The sequence below is a fragment of the Hylobates moloch genome, unplaced genomic scaffold (genome assembly GCF_009828535.3).
Source record: "Hylobates moloch isolate HMO894 unplaced genomic scaffold, HMol_V3 SCAFFOLD_6, whole genome shotgun sequence".
NCBI lineage: Eukaryota > Metazoa > Chordata > Mammalia > Primates > Hylobatidae > Hylobates > Hylobates moloch.
The window spans coordinates 22,198,106-22,225,499 of record NW_026652281.1 but is presented as its reverse complement, the minus strand read 5'-3'; the positions used below and the strand labels follow the sequence as shown (position 1 = coordinate 22,225,499).

Below are 27,394 nucleotides of genomic sequence, written 5' to 3'. Positions count from 1 at the left end.
CTTCACATTGCTTCCTCCTACTCACCAAAGGCTTAGCCGAGATGTCACCTCTCAAAGAAGCTTCCCTGATGATCCCGTAAAATAGGCCTCCCTCAAGCTCTATCCTTTTCTATTTTATTTTCTTTATATCTCTTACCCATTGAAACTGTGTTATTTATGTACTGACTTGTTAAATTCTCAGTCTCTCCCACTAGAATGTCAGAGCCACAACAGCATGGGTTTTACCTGTTTTGTTCACTTCTATATCTCATGCATTTACAACAGTACTGTTAGAAATGTCCATTTACCCACATGCCTAATGACAAAGTATCTATAGTCAGAGGGCCTAATCTATTATCTGCACTGTGATACGTGGTCTCTCTAGATGGCCCCTAGTGAGTTGGTATTCACATCTTGTGTAGTTATCTCACCTTGAATCTGGGCTAGCCCTATGGCTTACCTTTGACCAAGAGAATGTAGCATAGGAAAAGCTGCATGACCTCCAACTGTCTCATAGGAAGCCTTGTAGATTCTACCTTGGTGTTATAGGACACATGGTCTGGAGGATGCCAGAGAACAAGTTAAAAAAAAATCCAACTGTACTGAGATGGACATGCTGTAAGGCAGCCAAAGCTAGCCACATGGAGCACTGCACAGACACTGAAATGCTCAGCTAGCCTTCAGCTCTTCCAGCCATCCCAGCTGAAGCGCCAGACCTGGGAATGAAAATTCCATCTTGCACATCCAGCTTAGCTGAGTTTTGAAATGACTTCAAACCCGGCCTTTATCTGAGTTCAAATGCATGAGTGACCACAAGCGACAACCATTCAGCTGAGCCCAGTCAATCCACAGAACCATGAGAGGTAATAATAAATTATTGTTTTAAGCCACCAGGTTTTGAGGTGGTTAGTTATACAGCAACAGATAACTGCAAAATGCAGCCACCAAAGATAACTCTAGATTCAAATGTTTCTTTCCCCACAAACATTGTATTCCCACCTGAAGGTCCTTGGGCTTTCTCTCCAACATACTCTCCTACAAGATATGTGTCTTTGCCACTAACAAAATTTGTTTTGCACGTTCACTCTCCTACAACCCTAAAAGTACCCCCCTGCAAGTCAGGAAAACTGGATCTTTGTTCTCATGAGACCACTGTAATTTTGGCCAAGTCACTGAACTCCATGAGAGATTGGGCTCTTCGCTGAAAAATGATGGTGGAATTTTATTTTTAAATTGTGTTCAGTTTGTGGCAGGCCAAATAGAAATTAAGAAAGAACACAAATATATTAAACAGATACAAGTAGAAGAGTCCTAATTGAAGCAGGAGAGATGGCATTGAAATAGTAGCAGGAAATAGGCCGAGGAGTCAGAACACCTAAGTTCAAGTGCTGGGTCCTCCCCTCACTAGACCAAAGAGCCCTGGCCTCCTGCAGAACCGAGCATGAAAACCACCGTGCTGGATGATCACAGGGGCCCTCCCAATTCACACATGGTGATCTGTAACATGTGCCATATACAAAATAGGCATGTATTTTAAAACTCTGAGATAGGTATTAATGTATTGTTTCTGTAGCATCATTTATTTTAATTCTTAAAAAATAACATGAACTGGAAGAGTTTTTTACTGCTTCTGCTTTCTCAATGAACCGGATTTAAATTAGTGTTTCAAAACTACCCTCTGGCCCCTGGACCAGTAAGCCCTTGCCATCTTGCCTATTCCTCTGAACATGAGTGCTAAGCATAGTGGTTTCTTCATCTCTAGGAAGAGAAATAGAAGATTTCAAATATCTCAATCTGCAGTATCACTTGGCTTTGGAAATATTGGCTTAAAACTACTCTACTAAATTTTTTAATCTTATTTTCAGAGCCCTCCAGCATAGAAGATTCCATAATCTACTACAGAGTTCCATTCCAATGTTTCATGGTTATATTCATTGGGAACCTTTTCTTCATATTGACATAAATCATTCAACAAAGGTACCCATTCAGATAATCCTTCTCAACTTTCATTCTTTCGATTTTTTTGAAAGTCTTAGAATTAAGTCCTTCGTTGTCACTGTGTGTTTCTCTTCTGAACTCTCTCCATTTTTCCCATTTTCTTCTTTGGATACTGGCTTTAATTGAAAACAGGAGTGGTCTGAGAACTGTTCCTGGAATTCTTTTACTTATAAAATATCATGAATAGTTAAGTTATTACAGAGCTTCCAGGTTTCATCTTGATAAGGTCATCAACATCTTCTAAAACCTATCATCAGACAATATGCAAAAAATTATAGGCATGTGATGATACTTACCTATACTTATATTGGTTAATAAATACTCACCTCACCACATGTTTTAAGTTAGGTAACTATAATATTTGACCATACATTGTGTATTAGTCCATTCTCACCCTGCTATAAGGAATTACCTGAGATTGGGTAATTTATAAAGAAAAGAGGTTTAATCAGCTCACGGTTCTGTCGGCAGTGCAGACTTCTTCTGGGGAGGGCTCAGGAAACTTACAATCACAGTGAAAGGCAAAGGGGAAGCAAGCACCATCTTCACATGGTGAAGCGAGAGAGAGGCAAGAGAGAGCGAGAGCGCAAAGGAGGAGGTGCTATGCACTTTCCTTTTTTTTTTGAGGCGGAGTCTCACTCTGTCGCCCAGGCGGGAATGCAGTGGAGCAATCTCGGCTCACTGCAAGCTCCGCCTCCCGGGTTCACGCCATTGTCCTGCCTCAGCCTCCGGAGTAGCTGGGACTACAGGCGCCCACCACCACGCCTGGCTAATTTTTTGTATTTTTAGTAGAGGCGGGGTTTCACCGTGGTCTCGATTTCCTGAACTCCTGATCCGCCCGCCTCGGCCTCCCAAAGTGCTGGGATTACAAGCGTGAGCCACCGCACCCGGCCCACACTTTCAAACAACCAGACCTCATGAGAACTCTATCACAAGACAACACTAGAAGGGTGGTGCTAAACCATTAGAAACCACCACTATGATGCAATCACTTCCCACCTCCAACACTTGGGATCCCAATTCAACATGAGATTTGGGTGGGGACACAGAGCCAAACCATGTCACCTTGCACCCAAATCTCCACTCAAGTCTCCAAACACATTGTTTGTATTCTTCCCCCAAGCCTATGAACAGATGCATGGTGTATGTGCTCAATGTTAAGGAGGCCAATATCTGACCAATATCAAACATCAAAGCTGTTTGCATAGAAGCTCCCACCCACCAAAGGTGTCATGTCTGGCATCTTCTGCCAAAGTGATTTTAAAAACTAGAAAAAGTATCAGCTAGAAATCTTCTTTGCTTTTGCCAGGCACGGTGGCTCACGCCTGTAATCCCAGCACTTTGGGAGGCCGAGGTAGGCGGATCACCAGGTCAGGAGTTCGAGACCAGCCTGGCCAATATGGTGAAACCCCGTCTCCACTAAAAATACAAAAATTAGCTGGGCGTGGTGGTGTGTGCCTGTAGTCCCAATTCCTCGAGAGGCTAAGGCAGGAGAATTGCTTGAACCCAGGAGGCGGAGGTTGCAGTGAGCTGAGATCGTGCCACTGCACTCCAGCCTGGGCAACAGAGCAAGACTCTTTCTCAAAAAAAAAAAAAAAAAGAAAGAAAGAAAAGAAAAGAAATCTTCTTTGCTTTTAAAAACAAGAATTTAGATTCCCAGAGACTTAGCGGAAGAAAAATAATGTCTCTTATTGGTGCAACATCAAAGGGCATCCTAAAACATATTTTAGCCATAATCTTTTTTTCTTGTCTCCTCTCTCACATATCATAGGCATAATCTTACATCGCTATTTTGTCACATGGCAATGACATTTCCTTTATTGTTTATCTGCTGTGCCTCTTGAATACTATATTCCATATATTACTGTAGAATAGCCCCAAGAATAAACAAATTAGGCAGTTGTTTAATAATGCCTTTTAAACGTAAGCAAACATCAGTAGGTAAAATATTGTAGCTTACTTGCTCCTTTCTAATTCTTCCACTCTAGGAAAAGACTGATATTTTCCCTACCTGCCTTGCCTTCCACTTCAACCTCACCTGCTCCTTCTCACTTAAAACCACACCATTGGAAGTCCTCATACCATGCACTAAAGAACTTTAAGCTATTTCAGGATAACTGAGTGCTCTTTAATTGAGCCATAAGCCCATGCTAAGACTGCTTTGAATACTTGCCCTTACTCATGCATTAAAAGAGGCCTGACCATGATTTCTCAAAAGGGTAAACATAGACTACCATATGACCCAGCAAGTCTACTCCTAGGTATATATCCAAAAGAAATGAAATCAGGGACTCAGACAAACATTTGCACACTCATGTTCATAGCAGCATCATTCACAATAGACAACAGCTAGAAACAACCTCAGTGTCCATCAACAGATAAATGGGCAACCCAAATGTGGTATATACATGCAATGGAATATCATCCAGCCAAAAACAATGAAATTTGGATATATGCTATGACATGGATTGACCTTAAAACGTTACACTGAGTGAAACAAGTCAGACACAAAAGGAAAAATATTGTATGATTCCACTTATGTGAGGTACCTAAAACAGACAAATTTATAGAGACAGAAAGTAAACTAGAGGCTACCAGAGGCTGGGAGGAGGTAGAAAAGAGAGAGTTATTGTTTAATGTGTTTAATGGGAGTTTACGCTAAGGATGATAAAAAAAAGTTTTGGGTACAGATAAGTGGTGATAGTTAAATAACATTGTGAAAGTGTTGAATGCCACTGAATTATACACTTATTAAAATGATAAATAGTAATGTTATGTATATTTTACCACAGTAAAAAAATTACTTAGGGGGGAAGTCAGTATGATCTGAGCTCTGTAATGAGAAGTTGGAGGGCACTTGAGATCTGAGAGTCCTCATCCAGAGTTTGGGAAATTGACAACCTCATCTCTGTTCCAAACCTATCCCTATCCTGAGGAGGGTGGGGATCTCGAGCAAAGACGTAGAGGTGAAGGCATCAGGAATGTCCCCAGGAAGAGACAACTATGGGCACCAAGGAGACAGCCTTCAAGCTTTCAGGTCACCCAGAGCTTTCCCCATCCCACCTAGCACAGCTCCTATAGCAAAGCGGTCAGTGGTCAGGACGAAAAAAGAGAGAGAGGCCTGACTAAGCCAACTCTTCTAGAATTTATGTAAGCTTTTTTCTTTACTTATTTTTCAAATGTCACAAGCATCAATTTTGGAGCAAGCAGGCTACAAAAAGATGATTTTGTTCTCTCAGCCTAATGATACATATGTAAAAAGAGAAGGAATAAGAAAACTTTGGAAAGAACTTGCACCTCCAAAATGTTTGAAGTTATTTAGGTTAGGTGTTTTACACACACGTACACCCTACAAACATACATACATACATGTACATACTATGGTTGTATAGTCTTTGTAAGACTCTTAAATCTAAACTTTATTTTAAAAGAAAAATGAAGGACTTGCGGCCCCAGAACATAGTTAGTGGTTTTTTCCCAGGCATGTCATGCTCTACTGTTGCCACTTGTAATTGCTTTGAAGTCAAGTCAGGCTTCCAATAATAACGTTTTATATTAATTATTCCAATTGTCAACTACTCCATAGCAAATTAGAAAACCACCAACACAAATGTTATTTGCTATAACAAGTCAATGTTTACATAAGCTTGCCCAACCTGCAGCCCAGAACAGCTTTGAATATAGCCCAATACAAATTCATAAACTGTCTTATAACATTGTGACATTTATGCACGGAATTTTTTTTTTTTTGAGACAGGGCCTCACTCTGTCACCCAGACTGGAGTGCAGTGGTGCATCTTGGCCCACCACAACCTCCACCTCCCAGGCTCAAGCGATTCTCCTGCCTCAGCCTCCCAAATAGCTGGGATTACAGGCGCCTGCCCCACCTCACCCAGCTAATTTTTGCATTTTTAGTAGAGATGGAGTTTCACTATGTTGGCCATGCCAGTCCCGAACTCCTGACCTCAAATGATCCACCCGCCTCGGCCTCCCAAACTGCTGGGATTACAGGTGTGAGCCACCGTGCCCGGCCTCTGCACAGACCTTTTTTAAAGCTCATTATCTATCCTTAGGGTTGGTGTATTTTATGTGTGGCCCAAGAAAGTTTGTCTTCTTCCAGTGTGGCCCAGGGAAGCCAAAAGATTGGACACCCCTGGTTGAGAGCAATGCCTGGAACTTGGTAGCTCTCAAAAGTTTGTTCAATGAATGAATGAACGGATGCTTCCAATGCAAAACCTTAGAACAGGCAAATCAAAATGTCACCAAAAGGTGGGAAGAAGAGGCATTCACGGTACTGGTTGAGTGCAGAGTAAATAAGGTACTTGCACAACTATGGGCAACAAAGAGACGGCTTGGGAATTATCAAACACCAATTTTGATTTTGATGAGATCAGTCATAACCCAATATTTGAAGATTTTGATGGTTGCTTCTTCTTTTCCCCTCTAACCGCCCCCACCCCCAGAACGATGAAGGGTTAACCAAAACACCACCAAAGGCAACTACTTATTACCTTTGTTATTCCCACATAAAAAATTGAGCAGACCTATTGTTTAAGCAGAAGAGGCAGTCCCTCAATGAAGCAATATCCTGTTTGAATAATTTAGGACGGGGCATAGGCCAGCCCACACAGCGCACTTGTGTGACAGGGCGTCCCACTCAGAGGTCTCTATTTCCGGTATCTAGAGCCGGCTGCCCTCTTTAAAAATCCCCCTGTTACCGTCGGGATAGAAAACAAAAAGGCTAATTTACCAGGAGGCTAAACGGATTGTGCCTTCTTAGGCAAAAGTTCCACCTGCTTGGCCAATTAGCTTCCTCTCCCGAAAGACTCGTTCAACAGGTTTCCTTTTTCTCTTCTCTGCCTCCTGGGTTGGGGAAAGAGGCTGTCACTTCGCTTCGACCCTCCCCTTCCCTCCCTCTCGGCTCTTCCACACTGGGTCGGACCAATCGCGCCCGCTCCGACGTGTCCAGGTCCGCGGCCCCGAGAGCTCGGCGCGGGCGGCCCGGCCTGGATGCGCGGGGCGGAGGGTGCAGGGGAGGGCACGGCGCCGAGGGTGCAGGGGAGGGCACGGCGCCGCTTGCTTGGCCTGCGCACCGGGACCTAGAAGCCGGGGGAGAGCCAGGCGCGCGGAAGTCTGAAGGTGCCCTCCGGACACGGCCCCGATGACTGAACTACAGCAAGATGTGGAAGACACGAAGCCTGCGAAAGTGCTCGGGAAGAGGGAGAGCAAACTTGGCTCAGCCCAGTGAGTATTCTCAGCTGGGACCCATCCAAGGTGGGAGGAGCGCAGCCTAAACTTCTCTGCCCCGGGACGCGTTTTGGGTGGATGCGGATTTCTGGAGTTCCTACATGGGCAATCTTGTGGCGCTCTCTCTCTCTGTCTCTCTCTCTCTGTGTCTCTCTCACTCTCTCTGTCTGTCTAGATATTCAGTTAAGGAGATGGTTTAGATTGATTGAAAAGTCTACTGTAGGATTTAAACAAATTCTCTTAATTCAAAACTCACTGGATGTTGGGAAAATAATTTTGTAGAAAATAAGCCTAACCACATTGAAGCTCAAAGTCCCAACACAGCCCTTCATTTAGAATGACCATTTTCACAAATTCATTTTAGTTCAGCAAATAATTGAGTACCTACTTGTTCAATAACGATGGGCAATACAAGGATAAATGTTATTTTGGATCTGCCCTTCTGGAACTTCAAGAGCAGAGTGGGGATGGGGGAGGCACAAATGAATATTACTGTACTTCAAGGGACTTTGGTGACCATTGCCACATTAAACACACAGACAAGGTATGATAAAGAGTTTAGCCTATAACTGAGTCTTCTCTACTGTTAAAATATTTATCTATTTTGCAGTCTTGGGTAAAATTGGTTTGGGAGGAGAGGTTGGTTGTTTTTTCCTACAAAGTGGTATTTTCTAAGCCTACTGAAGTCACTTCTAATTCAGTCTATGATTTTAGACACTAACCCTTCTGAGCTCTAAAAACTCTTGTTCAGGTATCAGGATATGAATAATTTAGGAAGGAGGGATATATATTATTATAAGGATATGCTGATGTGATAATTCCACTTTGAAATCATTTTAAGTTGCCAAATTTTTGTGCTTAGAAACCCGGTCTAACTTCTGTTTTGAACTTCATAACTTAGATTATCACTAAGCTCAAAGTCTTCTTGAAGTCTAGGTGTCCCAATGGACATTTCTTCTAAGAGGATTAGAATGACTTGCTCCTCGCAATTTCCCTGCATCTGTAACTGCACCCATGTAGGCCTCATCACCTAGAGCCTTAGCCTCCTAAGTAATAGTAGCTGGCACTTACTGAGAGTGCTTACTATGTGACAGGGAGTGTGCTCAACACTTTAAATGCATTCTCACAAAGAATGAGGCGGGTGCTATTATTTCCATGTTGCAGATAAAAGCACTGAAGCTCTGAGAAGCTAAGCAGCTAGGCAGAGTCACACAGTTAATAAAAGAGCAGCCAGGATTCAAGCCCAGGTCTCCTAACTTTACAGCATGAACTTATAACCACTGTGCTGTACACCGGTTCCTCTGTTCCAGAATCTATGATGGCCTTCCATGGCCTACTCTTAAAAATAGGCTCCTCTGCCAAGATTTTAAGATCCTTCATGATCTGGACCCACACAGACCATTGCAACCTCACTTCCTAATACTAGTCAGCATGCACATCTTTTATAGCCAAACAATCATACTAGCAGCCCTGTACTTAAAGGGGTGATATGCAGCACTCCAATGTTCATTGCAGATTACTCACAATAGCCAAGATATGAAATCAACCTAAGTGTCCATCAACGAATGAATAAGAAAATGTGCTATATATACACAAGATACGAAATCAATCTAAGTGTCTATCAATGGATAAATGGATAAGAAAATGTGGTATATATACACAATATTATTCAGCCTTTAAAAAGAAAGATCATTTGTGACATGGGTGAACCTAGAGGACATATGTTAGGCAAAATAAGCCAGGAGTAGAGAAACAAACACTGCATGATCTCACTGAAGTGTGACATCTAAAAAAGTTGACTCAGGCCAGGGACTGTGGCTCATGCCCATAATCCCAACACTTTGGGAGGCCGAGGCTGGAGGATCACTTGAGCCCAGGAGTTTAAGACCAGCCTGGGCAACAAAGTGAGACCCTGTCTCTACAGAAAAGAAAAAAAATAAGTTAAGCATGATGGCACACACCTGTGGTCCCAGCTACTCGGGAGGCTAGGTGGGAGAGTCGCTTGAGCCCAGGAAGTTGAGGCTACAGTGAGCCACGTTCATGCCACTGCATTCCAGCCTGGACACAGAGTGAGACCCTGTCTCAAAACTAAAATTTAATTTAATTTAAAAATAAATTTAGGCCGGGCGCGGTGGCTCACGCTTGTAATCCCAGCACTTTGGGAGGCCGAGGCGGGCGGATCACGAGGTCAGGAGATCGAGATCATCCTGGCTAACACGGTGAAACCCCGTCTCTACTAAAAATACAAAAAATTAGCCGGGCGTGGTGGCGGCGCCTGTAGTCCCAGCTACTCGGAGAGGCTGAGGCAGGAGAATGGCGTGAACCCGGGAGGCGGAGCTTGCAGTGAGCCGAGATCGCGCCACTGCACTCCAGCCTGGGCGACAGAGCGAGACTCCGTCTCAAAAAAAAAAAAAATAAAAATAAATAAATAAATAAATAAATAAATAAATAAATAAATAAATTTAAAAGTTGGGATTCATAGAAATAGAGAGTAGAATGGTGGTTGCCAGGCGCTGGAAGGTGGAAAGGGTGGGGAAGGAGGGAATAGGGAGTTGATCAGAGGGTACAAAGTTTCAGTTAGACAGGAGGAATAAGTTTTGAGATCTATTGCACAGCAAGGTGATTAGTGAATAATAATGTGTTGTATGTTTCAAAATAACTAAGAGTAAATTTCAAATGTCTCACCATAAAAAATGATAGGTAAGCAAGACCATAGGTATATTGCTTGATTTAATCATGCCACATTATATACATATACCAAAACGTTACCTTGTACCCCATAAATATTAACAATTATGATTTGTCAATTAAAAATAATATTAATTTTAAAATAATTTAAAAATATATTTCTTATAAAATTCAAAAAAAGAAGTGATATGCAGAAGGAATAAGGAACTGATATGCCAAACATAGGACCGAATGAATCCCCTTCTGTCTTCACTTTTCCTTGCGGCTATTCCTTTCGCCTCTCTCCTCTCTCTTCATCTGCTTCTAGAAATCAACTCAAGTTTTCCTTCATGTGAAACCTTCCTTCATTACTGGCCATACTCATCTCTTCTGTACCAGTACTCACCTTGTACATATGTGGCTTCTGCCTCATAGAATTTAGCTGCTGTTATTATGACGATTAATTAACAATTAATGTTTATTGACAGTTTAGTTTGTACAAAGTACTGTTTCAAGTTGTTAACATATATTAATTCACCCACTAATCCAGTTGTATTAGTTATCTTTCCTCTAAATAGGTTGCAGACTCGGATTACATTTTTCCTTATTGAATTTCTCAGAGGGCCCAACCAACAGTCACTTTCAAGTACCATCTGTTGGTGAGCTGGGGAAGCTAAGACCCCAGACCCAGTAATTAAGATATACACTGTAATAGGTTTATAGCTGACATTCAGCTTGACTATATCAGGGGAAATTCTACGTTTAAAATTTTTCTTAATCACATTTCCTATCAGTAGTGGTTAGAATTTCTAGGTACGTTTACTTGCCCAAGAGCTGTGGCTAATCTGTTCATCTTTGTGCTAGAAGGTGAAGCTGCTGATACACTCATCACCAAACTGCATATTTGATTAAAAAATACAATGAACCCCTTTCTGACCAAGAATAAGTACTTTAGCTGTATATTTCCTTTTGAGATCCTAATTTTCTCCGCTTTTATTACCTTTTTCATTCTGAATTTTATGTTCTCAGTACTTTAACGGTCGTAGCATAGCCTGACTTTTTTTGACACACATTTTTTTTTCCTTCAAGAGGCCAGAATACGCTTGCTCTAACTTTTGTTTGTTTGTTTGTTTAAGTTCTGGGGTACCTGTGCACAACATGCAGGTTTGTTACATAGGAATACATGTGCCATGTTGGTTTGCTGCACCCATCAACCCGTCATTTACGTTAGGTATTTCTCCTAATGCTATCCCTCTGCCAAACCCCTACCCTTGACATACATTTTATGAAACACACCTTTATTTCTTAAAGTTTCTTCTGGATCACATTTAGTAATATCCAGGTTACTTTTAATGAATTTCAACAAGTACCCAAAATGAATGCTGATATATTCTGAGCAAAAGTTATCTCGATTCATGTTTCAAATAATGAATTAAATTACATGTAATATCATTCAAACTGCAATTTGAATTTTTAACATTTGAACTTTAATAACTTGAGGTGTAAGAATTTTAGAAATGTGTCCAACTCCATATGTATGTAGGAAAAGGATAGATGTGGGCAACAAGAACATTTACCTTAAAAGGAAGCACTCTGGTATTACCAATAAAGGTTTGTTATTTTTAGTATATATTTTTACTTAAAATAGTGAATTCAAGTAAAAATAAATGACCTGCACTGGCAACATCTCTCATCTAAACTATCCATCTGTGTGCATGGCATGTTGGAGTACTTGACAAACAGAACACAGGATGAAGTTGGGAACTGATCTTGAATTAGAAGCAAGAGAAATAAAGGCAAATAATTGTTGGACCTAATTCAGTTTCTTAGTGCTTACTTAATTCCAAACTTTGAAAGCTCCCATTTAGCAAAAGAAGATTATCTCTCTATCTATGCATGTGTGTGCATATAATTTTTTTTTTTTCAATTTCTAGGTCATCAGATCTGACAGGCTGGGCATTGTAGTTCACTATAATCCCAGCATTTTGGGAGGCCGAGGCAGGTGGATCACTTGAGGCCAAGAGTTTGAGACCAGCCTGGCCAACATGGTGAAACCCCGTCTCTACTATAAATACAAAAATTAACCAGGCGTGATGGCTTATGCCTGTAATCCCAACTACTAGGGAGGCTGAGGTGAAAGACCTGGGAGGCAGAGGTTGCAGTGAGCCAAGATCGTGGATCGTGCCACTGCACTCCAGCCTGGGCAACATAACAAGATCCAGTTCACTTTTCCTTATAAACTTTGGGGTAGGAAAGAATGATGTATAACATGTTTTAACATATATTAATTCACCCACTAATCCACTAAATATGGGCCTTCAATGTATGAAAACTCATATTTTAAAATGTTATACGTATTTATAAATTATATTAAACAAATTATATTAAAGTATAACACTCAATAGAGGAGTTTTAAAAAATGGAGAAAAATAAACAGTGTGTGTTCTGGTTTGAAAGGTTTGAAAAAGATATATAGTGAACCAAATCAGCTCTATGACTGGAGGTTAATGTCACAGAAAATGCTGATTTATCTGGGCGCAGTACATGAAGTAGTTAAGAATGTAGGCTCTAGGAAACTAGCATTTGAATTCTGACTTTCCTGTCTCCTACAGGTGTGACTCTGGCAAGTTACTCAGCACCTCTAAGTCTCTGTTTCATTATCTATAATGGGGAGTACTTAAATCAGCAGTTTGATGCAGGCTGGCTTTGAAGTTTAAATGGGAAATGTAAGAACAGACACTTTTCAAAAGAAGACATATATACAGCCAACAATCATGAAAAAAAGCTCAACATCACTAATCATTAGAGAAACGCAAATCAAAACTACAATGAAATTCCATCTCACACCAGTCAGGATGGCAATTATTAAAAAGTCAAAAAAATAGCAGATGCTGGCGAGGTTGCAGAGAAAAAGGAATGCTTATACACTGTTGGTGGGGGTGTAAATTAGTTTGACCATCGTGGAAGACAGTGTGGCAATTCCTCAAATACCCAAAGACAGAAATACCATTCAACTCAGCAATCCCTTTACTGGGTATATACCCAGAGGAATATAAATTGTTCTTTTATAAAGACACATGCATGTGTCTGTTCATTGCAGCACTATTCACAATAGCAAAGACATGGAATCAGCCTAAATGCCCATCAATGGTAGACTGCATAAAGAAAATATGGTACATATACACCATGGAATACTATCCAGCCATAAAAATGAGATCACATCCTTTGCAGGGACATGAATGGAGCTGGAGGCCATTATCTTTAGCAAACTAACGCAGGAACAAAAAAACAAATACCGCATGTTCTCACTTATAAGTGGGAGTGAAATGATGAGAACGCACGGACACATAGAGGGGAACAACACACACTGGGATCTATTGGAGGGTGGAGGGTGGGAGGAGGGAGAAGATCATGAAAAATAACTAATGGGTACTAGGTTTAATACCTGAGTGACAAAATAATCTGTATAACAAACCCCCATGATACAAGTTTACCTGCATGACAAACCTGCATATGTACCCCTGAACTTAAAATCAGTGTTAAAGAAAAAAGTAAAATAAAAAAGAAATGTACTTCACCTAGTGCCTACATATTATCAGCTCTCCATAAACTGTGGCTGTATTAGTCCTCACTTTTTAACATCTGGGACACGCTATGGGGTGGAGGTGGGAGGATGACATAAAATATAATTAAACTAAATCGTCAAACTTCAAAGAGGTCAAATGCTTACGGTAGCCTGCAACAATGTTCTATAAAGTGACCCTGAGGACTCTTGTGACAGCACGTGAGCATTTCTTTGAATCTAACCAGGTGTGTTCGTTTTTACTTTATGCTAAAAAGATCTCATGCCATGAGTATTTTGTGACCTTCCAGCTAATTTAAATATTGCTTACTAATTTGGTATTATACATCTGTTGTCCAATACTTCTATCCATCATCCACTGATTCCACATTCTGCTTCCTGGCACTGAGCTTTTTACCCATGGACTCTCAGCTTTAAACTGTTTCCATTTGCTAAACTTCAACAGAACTGTCCTTTAACACCTTTCTAATTTTTTAAATGCTCAGCTTTAGCCACTTTGCACATTTTCAAATGTAATAAAGCAAAGATCCTTGAGAGAGATTCCTCCTCAGCCACCTTAATGACTGCTTCTTTTTCCTTAAAGAGGAGTGTTTTATCCGAAGTTTGATTCGTTACCTTGAGAAGAGAAGCAGAACCAACTTAAAACTACATTTCCTAAAGTAGACTAATTTACATTCCCTAAGATAGACATATGTAGCCGTCATTGGTCACTCCATGTGTGTCAAAGGTTTCTGTATTTATAATGGACATGATGTCCCAAGATGCATAGTATTTTTAACAACTTTACTGAGATTTTACCTCATAAAATTTACCCATTTCCAGGTGTAATTCCATGACTCTTGGTAACATTACCAAGTGCTGCACCATCACCATAACCCAGTTTAAGAACATTTTCATCCCTCCAATGAGATCCCTCAGGTACATGTATTCTTAATCCTTATTTCAACTCCCAACCCCAGCTCTAGGCAATCACTACCTACTCCTTATCTCTATAAATCTGCCTTTTCTGGGCATTTCATAGAAATCTTTGTTCCACAGGCTTGATTTAAAGACAACTACATTAGATCTTTTACTAAGCCTTTTACTCTATAAATATATGTCTTTTCACAAAAAAAAAAGAAAAAAAGAAAGGGCTTTCATGTAGCAAGAGAAACAAGATTGTAAGCATCTTAAAGACAGGTCAGTGCCTTATACTTTGTAATAATAAACATCTGTTGAATGTTGACTAAGTGACATTCATACTTAAGATTTTGAAAACTTCCCAAACCACAACATCAAAGATAACTCAGGCTGTGATATTTGGGTACATTTTTTTACGACCTCTTAAAATTTTGCATCTAATATTTATTACTGGTTTTTTTAAGTGACAGAATTGGAACATAATCTTCCCATATGTGTTGATATTTTTTAAAGCAATACATGTATAAAGTCAGAAATTAAAACAATATAGATAGATACAAAATGAAAAATGGGGGCCTTCATCCTGTCTCCCACCTTATAGTTCCTTGTCTCAAAGTTAACACTTCCCAATGTTTTGGTCTTTTTTTCTTATGCTATTGTCATTTTAAGGCCGGAATCAAGTTTTTTGTTGATTAGTTTTCTTTTTTTTTTAGACTATCCAACTTTAGCCGACTATAAATGTGTTGAACTTGGCGACTTGAAGCATCTCGTGAGATTGTTTTGATTAAGTGTGATCACACAGTATCTGCACACCATAGGAGAGCTCAATAAATGGCAGGCATTACTCTCAAATACTGTTTTTTCCAAGCTTCTTTGCAGAATAGTTATCCACCCATAAAATGAATTCATAGTTTTAACAGTAGTAAACAAACCTATTAGAATACAATCTTATGGTGATGACCTTAGCAAGGTAGACCCACAGTGTTAAACAGAGGAATTGTGACTGAGCCATCCTGCCAATTCATTTTCTTAATCTCTTCTGTTCCTCTCTTCTAGTCTGGATTATCCTAGACAGACCCCCTAATTAGATAAGATAGTGATATCTGGGCCACCCTCTGAACAATTCAATAGAGGGCACAATGGTGATGAGACCTGTTTTAAAAGGGAGGAGACCAAGGTGAGAGAAATGGAAATGTGAAGTTGGAGAAAGTGAGTAAAGAGATGAGGAGAAAACAGAAGGGAGTTGGGAAAAGAGAGATGGAAATAATACTGAGTTATATTGAAAAGAGAAAGAAAAAAATTGGCTAATTTACCATTAACCTGCATAATCTTCCTCTTCTGCCCCGGAAGATACTCCTTCTCTTCTCTCTGTATTCTATTCTGTGTCTTGTCTCAGGCAATGAGATGGGGTGTTGACATGCCTCTTCTTCCCTAATGGGGATTTTTGTTTTGTTTTGTTTTGTTTTTCAAGGCAGGGTCTCATTCTGTCACCCAGGAGTGCAGTGGCATGATCACAGCTCACTGCAGTCTCAACCTCTCTGGGCTCAGGTGGTCCTCCCACCTCAGCCTTCAGAGTAGCTGGGACTACAGGCATGCACCACCAGGCCTGGCTATTTTTCTTATTTTTTGTTGAGACAGGGTTTCACCATGTTACTCAGACTGGTCTTGAACTCCTGGCTTCAAGAGATTTGCCCACCTCAGCCTCCCAAAGTGCTGGGATTACAGGTGTGAGCCACCATGACCAGCCCTAGTGGAGATGTTGATCTGTGTATACATATTGGTGTTTTCTTAAAGTCCATGTATATCAGGTATATGATTATATCCGTATTTGTTGTCTTTCACATTACGCCCAACTTGTGCAGTAAGTTAAAAACCAGGAAGAACCTCGGAAAAACAGTATGCTAATTTTTGTGTCCTTTATAATAATTAAGGATTATTGTCTGAAAGCAGTTGTGTTTCTACAAATGATTCTGAAACCTTTAGTGTGTAGTGCTGTAAAATGTGTATTGTGAGTTGAATTGCTATATATCGATAGTGATGAAAAACTCAATTCATCATGACAACTTTTATTATCACTACATTGTTTCTATAATTCATTAGAAAATAACACCTCATTAGATCTATTTAATCCTTAAATATCGTGCAGGATGATCTGTGTAATATACAGTGTGGTCCTCAAAGAGCCTACATTTAGTGTTAAGAATATATTTCTTTTCCTCCTGCTCTCCCTTCCTCCCTTAATAACAAAGTTCCATAGTATATATAAAGTTGGACTTGTTTTGATGTGAAGTTGGTAGATTTCTTAGGTGTGTTCTTGATTTGATCAGGGATCTTTTCTGAAAATTTTACAAAGAATCACAGCAACTTTTCTCAAATTCTAAAATCACAAAATATCAGACCTTGCATCAGAATAATAAATGGCATATGAGCTATAAGAGAAAAGCAGTATTTGACAGTTGATGATGAACACAGAGATTTGGTTGAGTACTCAAGTGACATTTACTAAGTACTTTTGCACGGTGGGTACCATGCTAAGTGTCTTGAATATCACCAGGACGAAACACGTAAAGTCTTTGCCATAAGGAAAATGGAAGAGAGCGGAAAGGAATATTTTGTTTTGAGATTCGATCTTCTTTCAAAGAAGAAACTAAGTAGCTCCAGAAAATATATCAAAGCTTAGACAAGATGAAGTAATATCATTGCTATTCATTAGACACTATTCAAAGTGCTTTTACAGATATACATATAATAAGGTAGGTACTATTTTCATCACATTTTATATGTAGGAGAGACACAGTGACTTGCCCAAGTCATAACAGCTGTTAAAGTGTTGAAGCCAAAATAGAAAGGCAGGCAGTCTAAACTGAACCAGCTTCCTAAAATCACTGATTATACAACCTCACTAGATTTATGAAGGGCAAAGATGCAGAAGACAAAGTAACTCCCATTAAAGTCTGTGCATCCCTGCATAGCTCTCTTAACTTTTGTACGTGTGTTTTCTAATCATAAAACAAAGACTTATTTCCATTCTACACTTCTAACACTGAAAGAATTTCTAATGCTCTGTAGAAGACAAGATTCGCTGTCAGTTGAGCACTTGTGCTTTCTCTGTATTGTTAAACACAGGTACCTCTTTGGATACTTGCATATTCATCTGTGCTCCAGCTTAGCAGTAGAGAAGTTCATTTTTTCGGTTGAAGCTCTACATCGTAATTGGCACAGTAGTCATTCATGGATTCCAATTTTTAAAAACCTAGATGGGTTCTTCTAGATGGGTTCTAGATGGGTTCTTCTTTGCACAAGTACAGCGTGTTTCTATAAAGTGATGTGACTGATGTGTTTTAAAAGCATGTGAATGTTATGTCTTTAAAAGTAGTCACCAAAGGAACCCAGGAACTTTTCCAACAATGCAGCAATTGCACAAAATCTTTTTGAAATTCTTCTTGTAGTGTTACTTTCAAAGCCTGGAGCCAATTCTTGGAATAGTCATAAGGTTGGCAAATCTTCTTCTTTTGAGAGTGAACTCAGGTTTTGAAAAACAACCTGGAGTTACTTGAAGCCAAATTTGGTGAATAACAATAGTTTAAATATCTTTAAACTACTCTGTGGATAAGATCATTTTTTATCAAAAACAAGATGTGACTATAAAATAATAAGACTGAGTTTCTGGCAATACTTAACAAACTAATTTCTATACATCCAATTCAACATTTATTACTTTGTAACCACATTATGAAAATAGTAAAATTTTATAATTATTATTCTGTCCTAAATTCATTTTTCAGTGTTTTTAATATACTCAGGTAGGTGTTGGTATGTCATAAGTATTAAAAATTACTTTTAAATTAAAAATTATTTTTTTTAAATGTCCATGAGCTTAGGCAGTGAAAGCTCAGCTATCACAATCTTCTTGTACTGGCTTCTGCTCTATTGTACATCATGGTAATTTGTATAGAAACCACACTTTTTCAAACCCCCTCCTCATATTCTAAATGGCCTTTCTTTCACTGTCTGCAGGACACTACTCTTGACTTTCCCACATGATAGGTATCAATTTTGTTTGTTTGGTTTGTTTTGTTTTGTTTTGAGACAGAGTCTGGCTCTGTCGCCCAGGCTGGAGTGCAGTGGTGCAATCTCGGCTCACTGCAAGCTCCGCCTCCCGGGTTCACACCATTCTCCTGCCTCAGCCTCCCGAGTAGCTGGGACTACAGGCGCCCGCCAACACGCCCGGCTAATTTTTTGTATTTTTAGTAGAGATGGAGTTTCACCGCGTTAGCCAGGATGGTCTTGATTTCCTGACCTCGTGATCCGCCCGCCTCAGCCTCCCAAAGTGCTGGGCTCACGGGCATAAGCCACCGCGCCCAGCCGATAATTATCAATTTTTAGCATTAAGCTTTCCATTTTTGTCTGGCACCTGAGAGTTAACCTCTGTTAGCTGATTGGTTTACTCCCTGAGAAGTTCCTGAGCATACCTACGGACAAGCATATTCTCCTGTTCTTGACTTTGGGTCAGAATGGACTCATTAGCACAGCAGTGTTACACAACCATTTTATCTAAGATCTGAGTTTAACACTGTACTGTTCAGTAACTTTTATGTGCTATATCTTCACTCTTCTCTAATCCAAAGTAAGTAATTCAGCAAGCAGTTACCTAATGCTTACTCTGTGCAGGGAATACAAGGCTAAATGAGCTATCAGTGATGCCCTTTAAGAGCGTCCAGTCTGGGGAGGGGGGAACGGGATGCATACCCACATGAGTAATACCATGTGATAAGAATTCCACAGTAATTAAATGCTGTGAGGATAGAGATGTAGGCGATTTGTGAGATAAGAGGTGCTGTTTGAAGTGAGGTTGATGGACAAGGAAGAATGTGTCTTTAACGGGAGGGAGAAAATTATTTCAGACAGAGGGAAGAACGAGGATAGGATACTTGAAAGTTTAAATGCATGTTTTTGATGGGCACTTAGGGGTCTCCTGTGGCGTGACTGGCTGGGGCTTGGAGGACTCTCAGGGAGAGCAGAAGGGGGAAGGACTCAGAGCCCCCCATTAGGTGCCCCCTCTTGCTTTGCTCTTTCCTTCTTTTCCGGCTTTGGCTCTACTACCGACTCTTCGAAACTTTAGGGAAGTCGTTCTCCTCTTTGGTCTTCAGTTTCCTTCTCTGTAAAGAGAGAGGGCTGAATGACCTGATTTGTTAGATCCCTTCCAACCTGAAGAGTCTTTGAAGAAACTGCCCTACTTCTCTGCACTCTTCTGTAGTTTTTGTATAAAGAATTCTATTGGACTGAACAAACCAAGGAAAGCCTTTTTAATATGAATAGAGTCCTTGCTTTCTTATGTGGTTTGGCCTCTTTATTTTTATTTCCTTTTCTTTCCTTAGGTAAACATATACCTGTTTAAGGCAGGACTGCCGCTGGAACATACCTAAACTATCCTCTTACACGTTTATAGATACGTATCAGCATTCACATTGCATCAGACAACCCCGCTTTGCCACAGTGCCTTCCGGACTGGTCACAGCAGAGATGCCTAATGGGGTAACATAATTTAAACCTATAATACAAATGGAGACCAAATTCATTATCAGTGGAGTTGCAAGCTTCTCCGATATACTTAATGTCTGAAAATAATCAAAGATTGTACTTAAGTAGAAAATACAATTTTAGGTTAAAAAGCCCTTTTCCTCAGAAATGAAATTGGGAATACCTAAGAGATACCAGTTTCCCATTTCAACTTAATAATAATACTAGCATTTTAATTTACTTTATATTCATTTAAGTACTTATATTTACATAATAATTGAATTTAATGCACATTTTTTGAGGACCTACTATTTTTAGACATTATACTGTGTTATAGTTATTAGGATGTATTAGGCATGAACTGTGTCCCCTAGAACATTAGGCCCAGTGCGGTGACTCACACCTATAAACCCAGCACTTTGGGAGGCCGAGATGGGAGGATCACTAGAGGCCAGGAGTTTGAGGCCAGCCTGGGCAACATAACAAGATCCTGCCTCTACCACAAATAATATAGAAATTAGACAGGTGCAGTGGTACAAGCCTATAGTTCCAGCTACTTGGAAGGCTGAGGTGGGAGGATTGCTTGAGCCCAGAAGTTCAAAGCTGTTGTGAGCTCTTATCATGCCACTGCACTTCAGCCTGAGGACCCTGTCTCTTAATTTAAAAAATAATAATAATAATTAGGTCAGGTTCACTATAATTTGAGCAATGTCTTACTATGACATTAACTATGAATTTCAATCTACTGTGCTATGTACAGGCATTTTTAAAAGAACAGTGGGGAAGAAACTAGCCCAGCATGGGGATTGAATGAAGGCATCTTGGAAGGAATGATGATATCTGAGAGAAGTTTTGAAGGAGGAATAGGAGTCAGTTGCCTACTCTGCCAAAAAAAGACGGAAATCATTCTAACTGGAAAAAGTAGCCTGAAGTAAGACACAGTGATGTGAAACAGCCAGGTGACTATTAAGAATTAATATTACTAGAAGATAAAATGTATAAACCTGAAGGGCAGCACCTAAGGCAGAAGCAGTAGGATGGAGGAAGGTCCCAGAGGACATGTTTTTGTGATGAGAAGGAGGTCTGGTTTATCTATAAGGCATAGGGGCCACTGACAGGGTTTACCCAGGGATGTGATATAGCAAGGTTTGAGTTTTTTCGAGATAATGCTAGTGACAGTTGAAGATAGATTTGTTGGACAACAAAGCAGGAAGCAGGAATTAGCTGGCTGTAAAACAATCCAGGTGAGATGGGTAGGGGAGAGGGGAGAATGAGTGTGAGAAATTTTGAGGAAATAAAATTGGAAGGACCAGGTGATGGAATGGATTGAGCAAGGAAGCCAGAATGACTTAGTTTTTCTCTTCAGAAAGGCTGTGTGGATTATGATGCCATTTCATTATGCCATGGAAGGGGATTTGGGGTATTAAAAAATGAGTTCCCTTTTTTAATAGTTGTGCGATAGAGTTTAGAGCTGGCAGATAGATTTGGCAATTGTTGGCCTATAGGTAAGAGTTAAAATCATGAGAGTGGATCCAATTTCCCACTAAGAAGAGTAGGAAACTGAGGAGAGAACCTGAGAATGATTCTGTGTTGGGATGAAGGTCAAAAAAGGAAGAGGCCACAAAAGGTGATGGGGAATAAACAGCACAGCAGAGAATAAAACAAAAACAACCAAACAAAATAAAACAGAGGAACAGAATCATGAAAAAACAAACAAGGAAAGGAGAATCCCAAAAGATAGTCACCAGTGGCAAGTGCAACCAAGAGCAGCTACTAAACTGTCCTTGGCATTTGGAAATAGAGAAATCACCAGAGAACCTTTCCAAATAAATTTTAGTAGCACGATGAGCATGAGGGCCAGACTCTGTGGGCTGGGTAAATGGGAAATGAGGAAGCCAACATAGCCTGTGTAGACTTTACTGCCATTTCACATAATCCCTCACTGTCAATGCCTGGCTTGCCTCATGGCTCAGATTGGTGCATACTGGAATCTTCTTTGTCAATATGGCATCCTCATGTCCCCATGTCTGCCTGTAATCTCCTATCCATCCCTTGCCATTCTCACTACCTGTGCTTTTCAGCCTCAGAGAGAAGCATAAGCTCTTGATGTTTCCATGGTCTCCTAGCCTATCAGCCCCTTCTGGACTTATTTCCTAGGTGGCTCAGGAAGCTACGTAGGCTTTAAGAAGTTTGTCTGAGAAGTGAAGAAAAGAGAGAACGGTAACTGGAGGAGCGAAGTCAATGAAAGGTTTTGTTTTTTAGGTGAGAGAGAGCCTTGTGAGCCCGTACATAACCTCGGAGAAACAGTCTGCAGAGAGGGAGAATATGAAGGGGCACACCCGATAAGTGATAGAACAAGCCCAGAGGCGTCAGGAATGGGCATGAACATGAGTAAGAGAGAGGCCTTGCCTTCCGAAAGTGGAGGAATGAATAGATGCAGTCGATGCAGATATAAGTAATTAGAGGTCTGGGGAAGAAATGTGGGTGCTCTCGTATAATGACTTCAAGTTTCAGTTTTCTTAGTGAAGTCATGACAAGGCTCCTTTCACCAAGAAGGATGAGCTGTGTTTCATCAGGGGCTTGAGGAACATGGAGAGTGTTTGAAATACAAGCTGATGAAATAAAACAGGATGTGCAGGCACCGTTGAGGGCCCAGCCAAAGGACTGATCCACAATAAAGACTGGTATTTTTTTCCCTACAATGTGCTCAGAATCTTGGTATTAGAAGTTTAAAAGGCTGATTTGGGGATTTTATCTGAGTGGGCATAGCAGAACAATTAGCATGCTTGGAAATTGAGGGTGAACAATCACATATATGGCCTGAGCTGCCTCAGGAAATAAGTCCAGAAGAGGTTGATTGACGAGAATATGGAAACATCAATAGTTGATGCTTTTCTCTGAGGCTGAAACACACAGGTGGTCAGAATGGCAAGGGATGAGAATTGGAAGGATAGGAAATTACAGGCAGATATGGGGACATTAGAGATGACATATTGACAAAGAACATTCCTGTACACAACCATCTGAGCCATGATGCAAGCCTGGTATTGACCACAAGGGATTATGTGAAATGTCAGTAAAGGTTGCTCGTGATAAGGCCATTATTACTGGATGCCACTCCGCCTACATGGACATTGAAGATTCCATGTGCGAAAGTCCTCAGGAAAGAAGTATGTCAGAGGATGAATGCAATAGGAACACTAAAGACAGTGGATCAAAAGTAACCTGCAAGAGGTTGGACTTTGCATATGTTGAAATATATATATATTTCATATATGTCTATATGTTGAATATAGATAAAATTGATTGTTTCTTTGTTTTTTGTTTTTTTGTTTTTTTTTTTTTATTTTGAGACAGAGTCACTCTGTTGCCCAGGCTGAAGTGCAGTGGCACGATCTCGGCTCACTGCAACCTCCACCTCCTGGACTCAAGTGATTCTCATGCATCAGCCACCCGAGTAGCTCGGATTACAGGCACGTGCCACCATGCCCAGCTAATTTTTATATTTTTGTAGAGACAGGGTTTCACCATGTTCACCAGGCTGATCTTGAACTCCTGACCTCAAGTGATCGTCCTGCCTCAGCTTCCCAAAGTGCTGGGATTACAGACACCGCACCTGGCCAAAATTGATTGTATTTTTAAAACTCAAGTGAACAAACACAAAAGCAATTAGAAATAATAGTACTTAGTAAGTTGACTGATTATCAGAAAAATTATAAAAGTCAATGATATGGTTTGGCTGAGTCCCCACCCAAATCTCATCTTTACTGGAGCTCCCATAATCCCCACGTGTCATGGGAGGGAGCCAGTGGGAGGTAATTGAATCATGGGAGCAGGTTTTTCCCATGCTGTTCTCATGGTAGTGAATAAGTCTCATGAGAACTGATGGTTTTATAAAGGGCAGTTCCCCTGCACACGCTCTCTTGTCTGCCACCATGTAAGATGTGCCTTTGCTCCTCCTTCACCTTCCACCATGATTGTGAGGCCTCCCCAGTCATGTGGAATAGTGACTCCATTAAAACTCTTTTTTTTTTTTATAAATTACCCAGTCTTGGGTGTTTCTTCATAGCAGTATGAAAATGGACTAATACAGTCAATTACCTTTCTTAACTAACAATAAAAAGTTAATAAAATAAATTGAAGAGTTACAGACTAGCATCCAAAAATGTAAAATACCCAGAAATCAATTTAATAAGACTTCAAGTAAAACAACACACATACTAAAGGAGAAAACTTGCATAAATGGAGTTTACCTTCCTCAAAAGGAAAACTTATAAAGTATTTCTTAAATGTATAAGTTCACTGCAACTCCAAACAAAATCTCAGTGACTCTCTTGAGAAAACATTTCAGAATGATTCTAAAATTATTCTGAAAGATTGAAGCATTCAGAAATAGCCAGGTCAAATCTGAATAACAAAAAGATAGACCCATAGCTTATCATGATGAAGCTATCCTAATGACGGTTCAGAAGGAAATCCAAATATATCTGGAGGTATTTTCAAATCCATGGGGAAAAGATGGAACAACTGGTTAGCCATTTGGGAAAAACTAGAGCTAGAAATCTACTCCATTCCGTAATTAAAATAAGCCCCTGATCAATCAAGTATTTAAACACAGAAAAAAAGAAACCATAAAAGTACTAGAAGAAAACAAAAACTACTATATAATGTGGAAGTAGAAAGTCTTACAATGCATGGAATTAAATTCAGAAGTTATAAAGGCAAAGATTGATAAATTTAACCAAAATGAAAAAATTGTGTGAGATAATAAAATAAGGCATTACAAAGGACCGTCAATTCTGTATTAGATTAATGAACTACACATTAACACAATGGTATATTTTATAGCATTCATGAAAGGTGGCATTTATCTCTAATCATGGGGGTAGAATAGTCTCAGGACTATCTTTGACTTTTTTTAATTGCATAAAACATGTATAAAATGATCCCATTATACAAAATTCTATATTGACATTTCTGTTTATTGAAATAGGCCTGCAAAAATGTTCCCCAAAATGTTAAAAATGATGATATTCTCTAAATTCTCTAAATTATGTTTTCTTATTTTGTTTTTGTTTTTTTTTTTTTCATGATGTTGGTAATGTTTGAATTTTCTAGAATGAGCATGTATTATGGCAGAGGAAAAAATATTTAAAAAATTATATTTTTTTTTCTTAAGCTTAAGATCCCCTACTTTGTAGAGGAGATAGATATGTTTTAGACATTAAAATACTGTTAGCTGGGTTTATCTGAAATGTAACAGCATGAAGACAACTTTGTAATGTTATAATCATTGTCCCTCAAATTAAGTCTCACGTCATACTGTGAAATTAGGTACACAGATGCATGTAGGCTCTGGGCTATGGATTGCTCCAAACTACAGACTGGGTCCTCATTGGTGCTGCAGAGGAAAGCAGGCTGTTTGCAACCATTTTCAGGATTGACTCAGGGCCCGCCTCCTCTACTTTGTCACCTTCACACTGTTTCAGTGATTATCTTCCTTGCCTTTTATAGCCTGAAAACTATGCAGGTGTTCAAAGTACAATCAGTAGGCTTCCAGCCTTTCTCCTCTTCTTCCCATACTCCTTCTCTTTATTTAGGCCATTTGATCATGCCATACAAGGGAGAACTATAAATAATAATGCTGGCACACAGCAACATTTCACAAATTACCACTGCAATGGCTAGTCCTGATATAAGATTCTTTTTGCTAAAACAGATAATATAGTTTTAATTCTAATGAGCAGAGCTCCCCCAATGAGGATTTTTTTAGGAATATAGGAACCAGCTCGTTAGAGGTTCTTGATAAAATATACTTCTGAATTGCAGGCATTTCAATGGTAAACAGGAGACAGAACCTACCTGATAATTGTGACAACTTTAGATGGTCATAGGATTATATCTGCTGAAGTCTGTGTTTCCTCGCATTAAAAATTTTCAAATCAAATCAAAACACTTTTTTTCTGGCTAAAACAAATTTTTAAGTCTTGTTTTAGTGTATTTATGCATACTTTTTTATGTAAAAAATCTATGAATGTTACTAAAGTCTCAAAACATCCTAAAAGGAATTATTATTCCTAATATGCCTATGAAGATACTTCAACAAGAAGGCTAACTATCCCACTGAATACCAGACAAAAGCAAAAACAGGATTTGAATTCAGCACATTAACCCACTAACTCCTAATCTCATCTTCACGTTCTTCACCTGAATATTTACATCAGTCATAATTTTGAAGCAAACTCATTCAAAACCCTCCCTAAAATGCTTTTTCTTTTCTTTTCTTTTTTTTTTTTTTTGAGATGGAGTCTCGCTCTGCCACCTAGGCTGGAGTGTAATGGTGTGATCTTGGCTCACTGCAACCTCCGCCTCTCGAGTTCAAGCAATTCTCCTGCCTCAGCCACCCTAGTAGCCTAGGATCACAGGCGCCCACCACCACACCCAGCTAATTTTTGTATTTTTAGTAGAGATGGGGTTTCACCATGTTGGCCAGGCTGGTCTCAAACTCCTGACCTCAAATGATCCACCCGCCTCGGCCTCCCAAAGTGTTGGGATTACAGGTGTGAGCCACCACGCCCAGCCGAAAATGCTTTTTCTAATGTGTATTTACATGTATGCATTATAAAACTTCTAGATTTTAATGTGAGCCCCCTGCTTAAAATCCCTCTCTAAATATTTCCTTGAAATCTGGTCTAGTTTAAGATACCACATACAACTGGTATCTCAAAATTAAATGTGGTCTCTATTACTTCTCTTCTTTAAGATTTTTTTTAATTAAAATCTATGATTCTACAAAGCTCACTGTAGAAACCTTGACAAACACGGATCATAGCAAAAAATAAAATTTAAAAAACACCAGTAATTTCATTTCCCAAAGAAAACTAGATGTGGCCCATATTTTGATTTTGGATAATGTATCTAACTAATCATCCAAAATCCAAAATTACTAAGTATTTGGAAACTTCTTTCCTGAAGTAGCATTATAGACTGATCATTAATGGGGATTGCTTTTCCAGTAGTACTGATAAATTTACCACTCTCTCCCAGCCCTCCTTAGAAGATTGCTGGATGAAAGTAACAATAGTAATTGACTGACTTCCCAGTTGGCCCAGTAATCTTGGCTTGGTTGACACTCAGCTCAGTAGTTCCAAGATTTTGGTGGGTATAAGATTTAAGTTTTTAAAAGGTCTGAAGTAGACCTAAGAAGTGCCTTTTTACAAGCCCCATGCCTAAATGGTTCTGACATAGAAAGTTCTTAGGCCACAGTTTGAGAACCTCTAGTTTATGGAATTCACAGACTGATCTTTCAGAAACTGTATGGCTCAGGCGCACCTGAAATGACTTTTAATGGAAGAGAGGAAAACTCTTCAGCCTTATTTATATTCTCACTCCTAGTTTTAGTAAGTGTTGTTTCAGTCTGTGTATTTATCTGCAGAGCCAGTGTCCTATTAATTAGTTAAAAGAAAACAGGGCCCCTGCAGGCAAAACCCTGAGGCTTCA

At 39.7% G+C, this 27,394-nt stretch overlaps 1 protein-coding gene across 6 annotated transcripts in view; it reads left to right on the top strand.

Moving 5' to 3' along the window:
• Window positions 1-27,394, top strand: part of GRAMD2B (GRAM domain containing 2B) — a 132,350-nt gene that overhangs the window by 54,377 nt on the left and 50,579 nt on the right. For 2 of the 6 annotated variants that reach the window (XM_032156548.2, XM_032156549.2), the window contains exon 1: window positions 6,685-7,221. The exons of 1 other annotated variant lie outside the window; for it this stretch is intronic. In XM_032156548.2, coding sequence (XP_032012439.1) covers window positions 7,139-7,221 — 83 coding nt within the window. In that variant the 5' untranslated portion in view covers window positions 6,685-7,138. Of the gene's footprint in view, window positions 1-6,684; window positions 7,222-19,855; window positions 19,910-27,394 lie in introns of those variants that run through there. 3 more of the 6 variants (XM_032156546.2, XM_032156547.2, XM_032156550.2) reach the window with 2 other exon arrangements.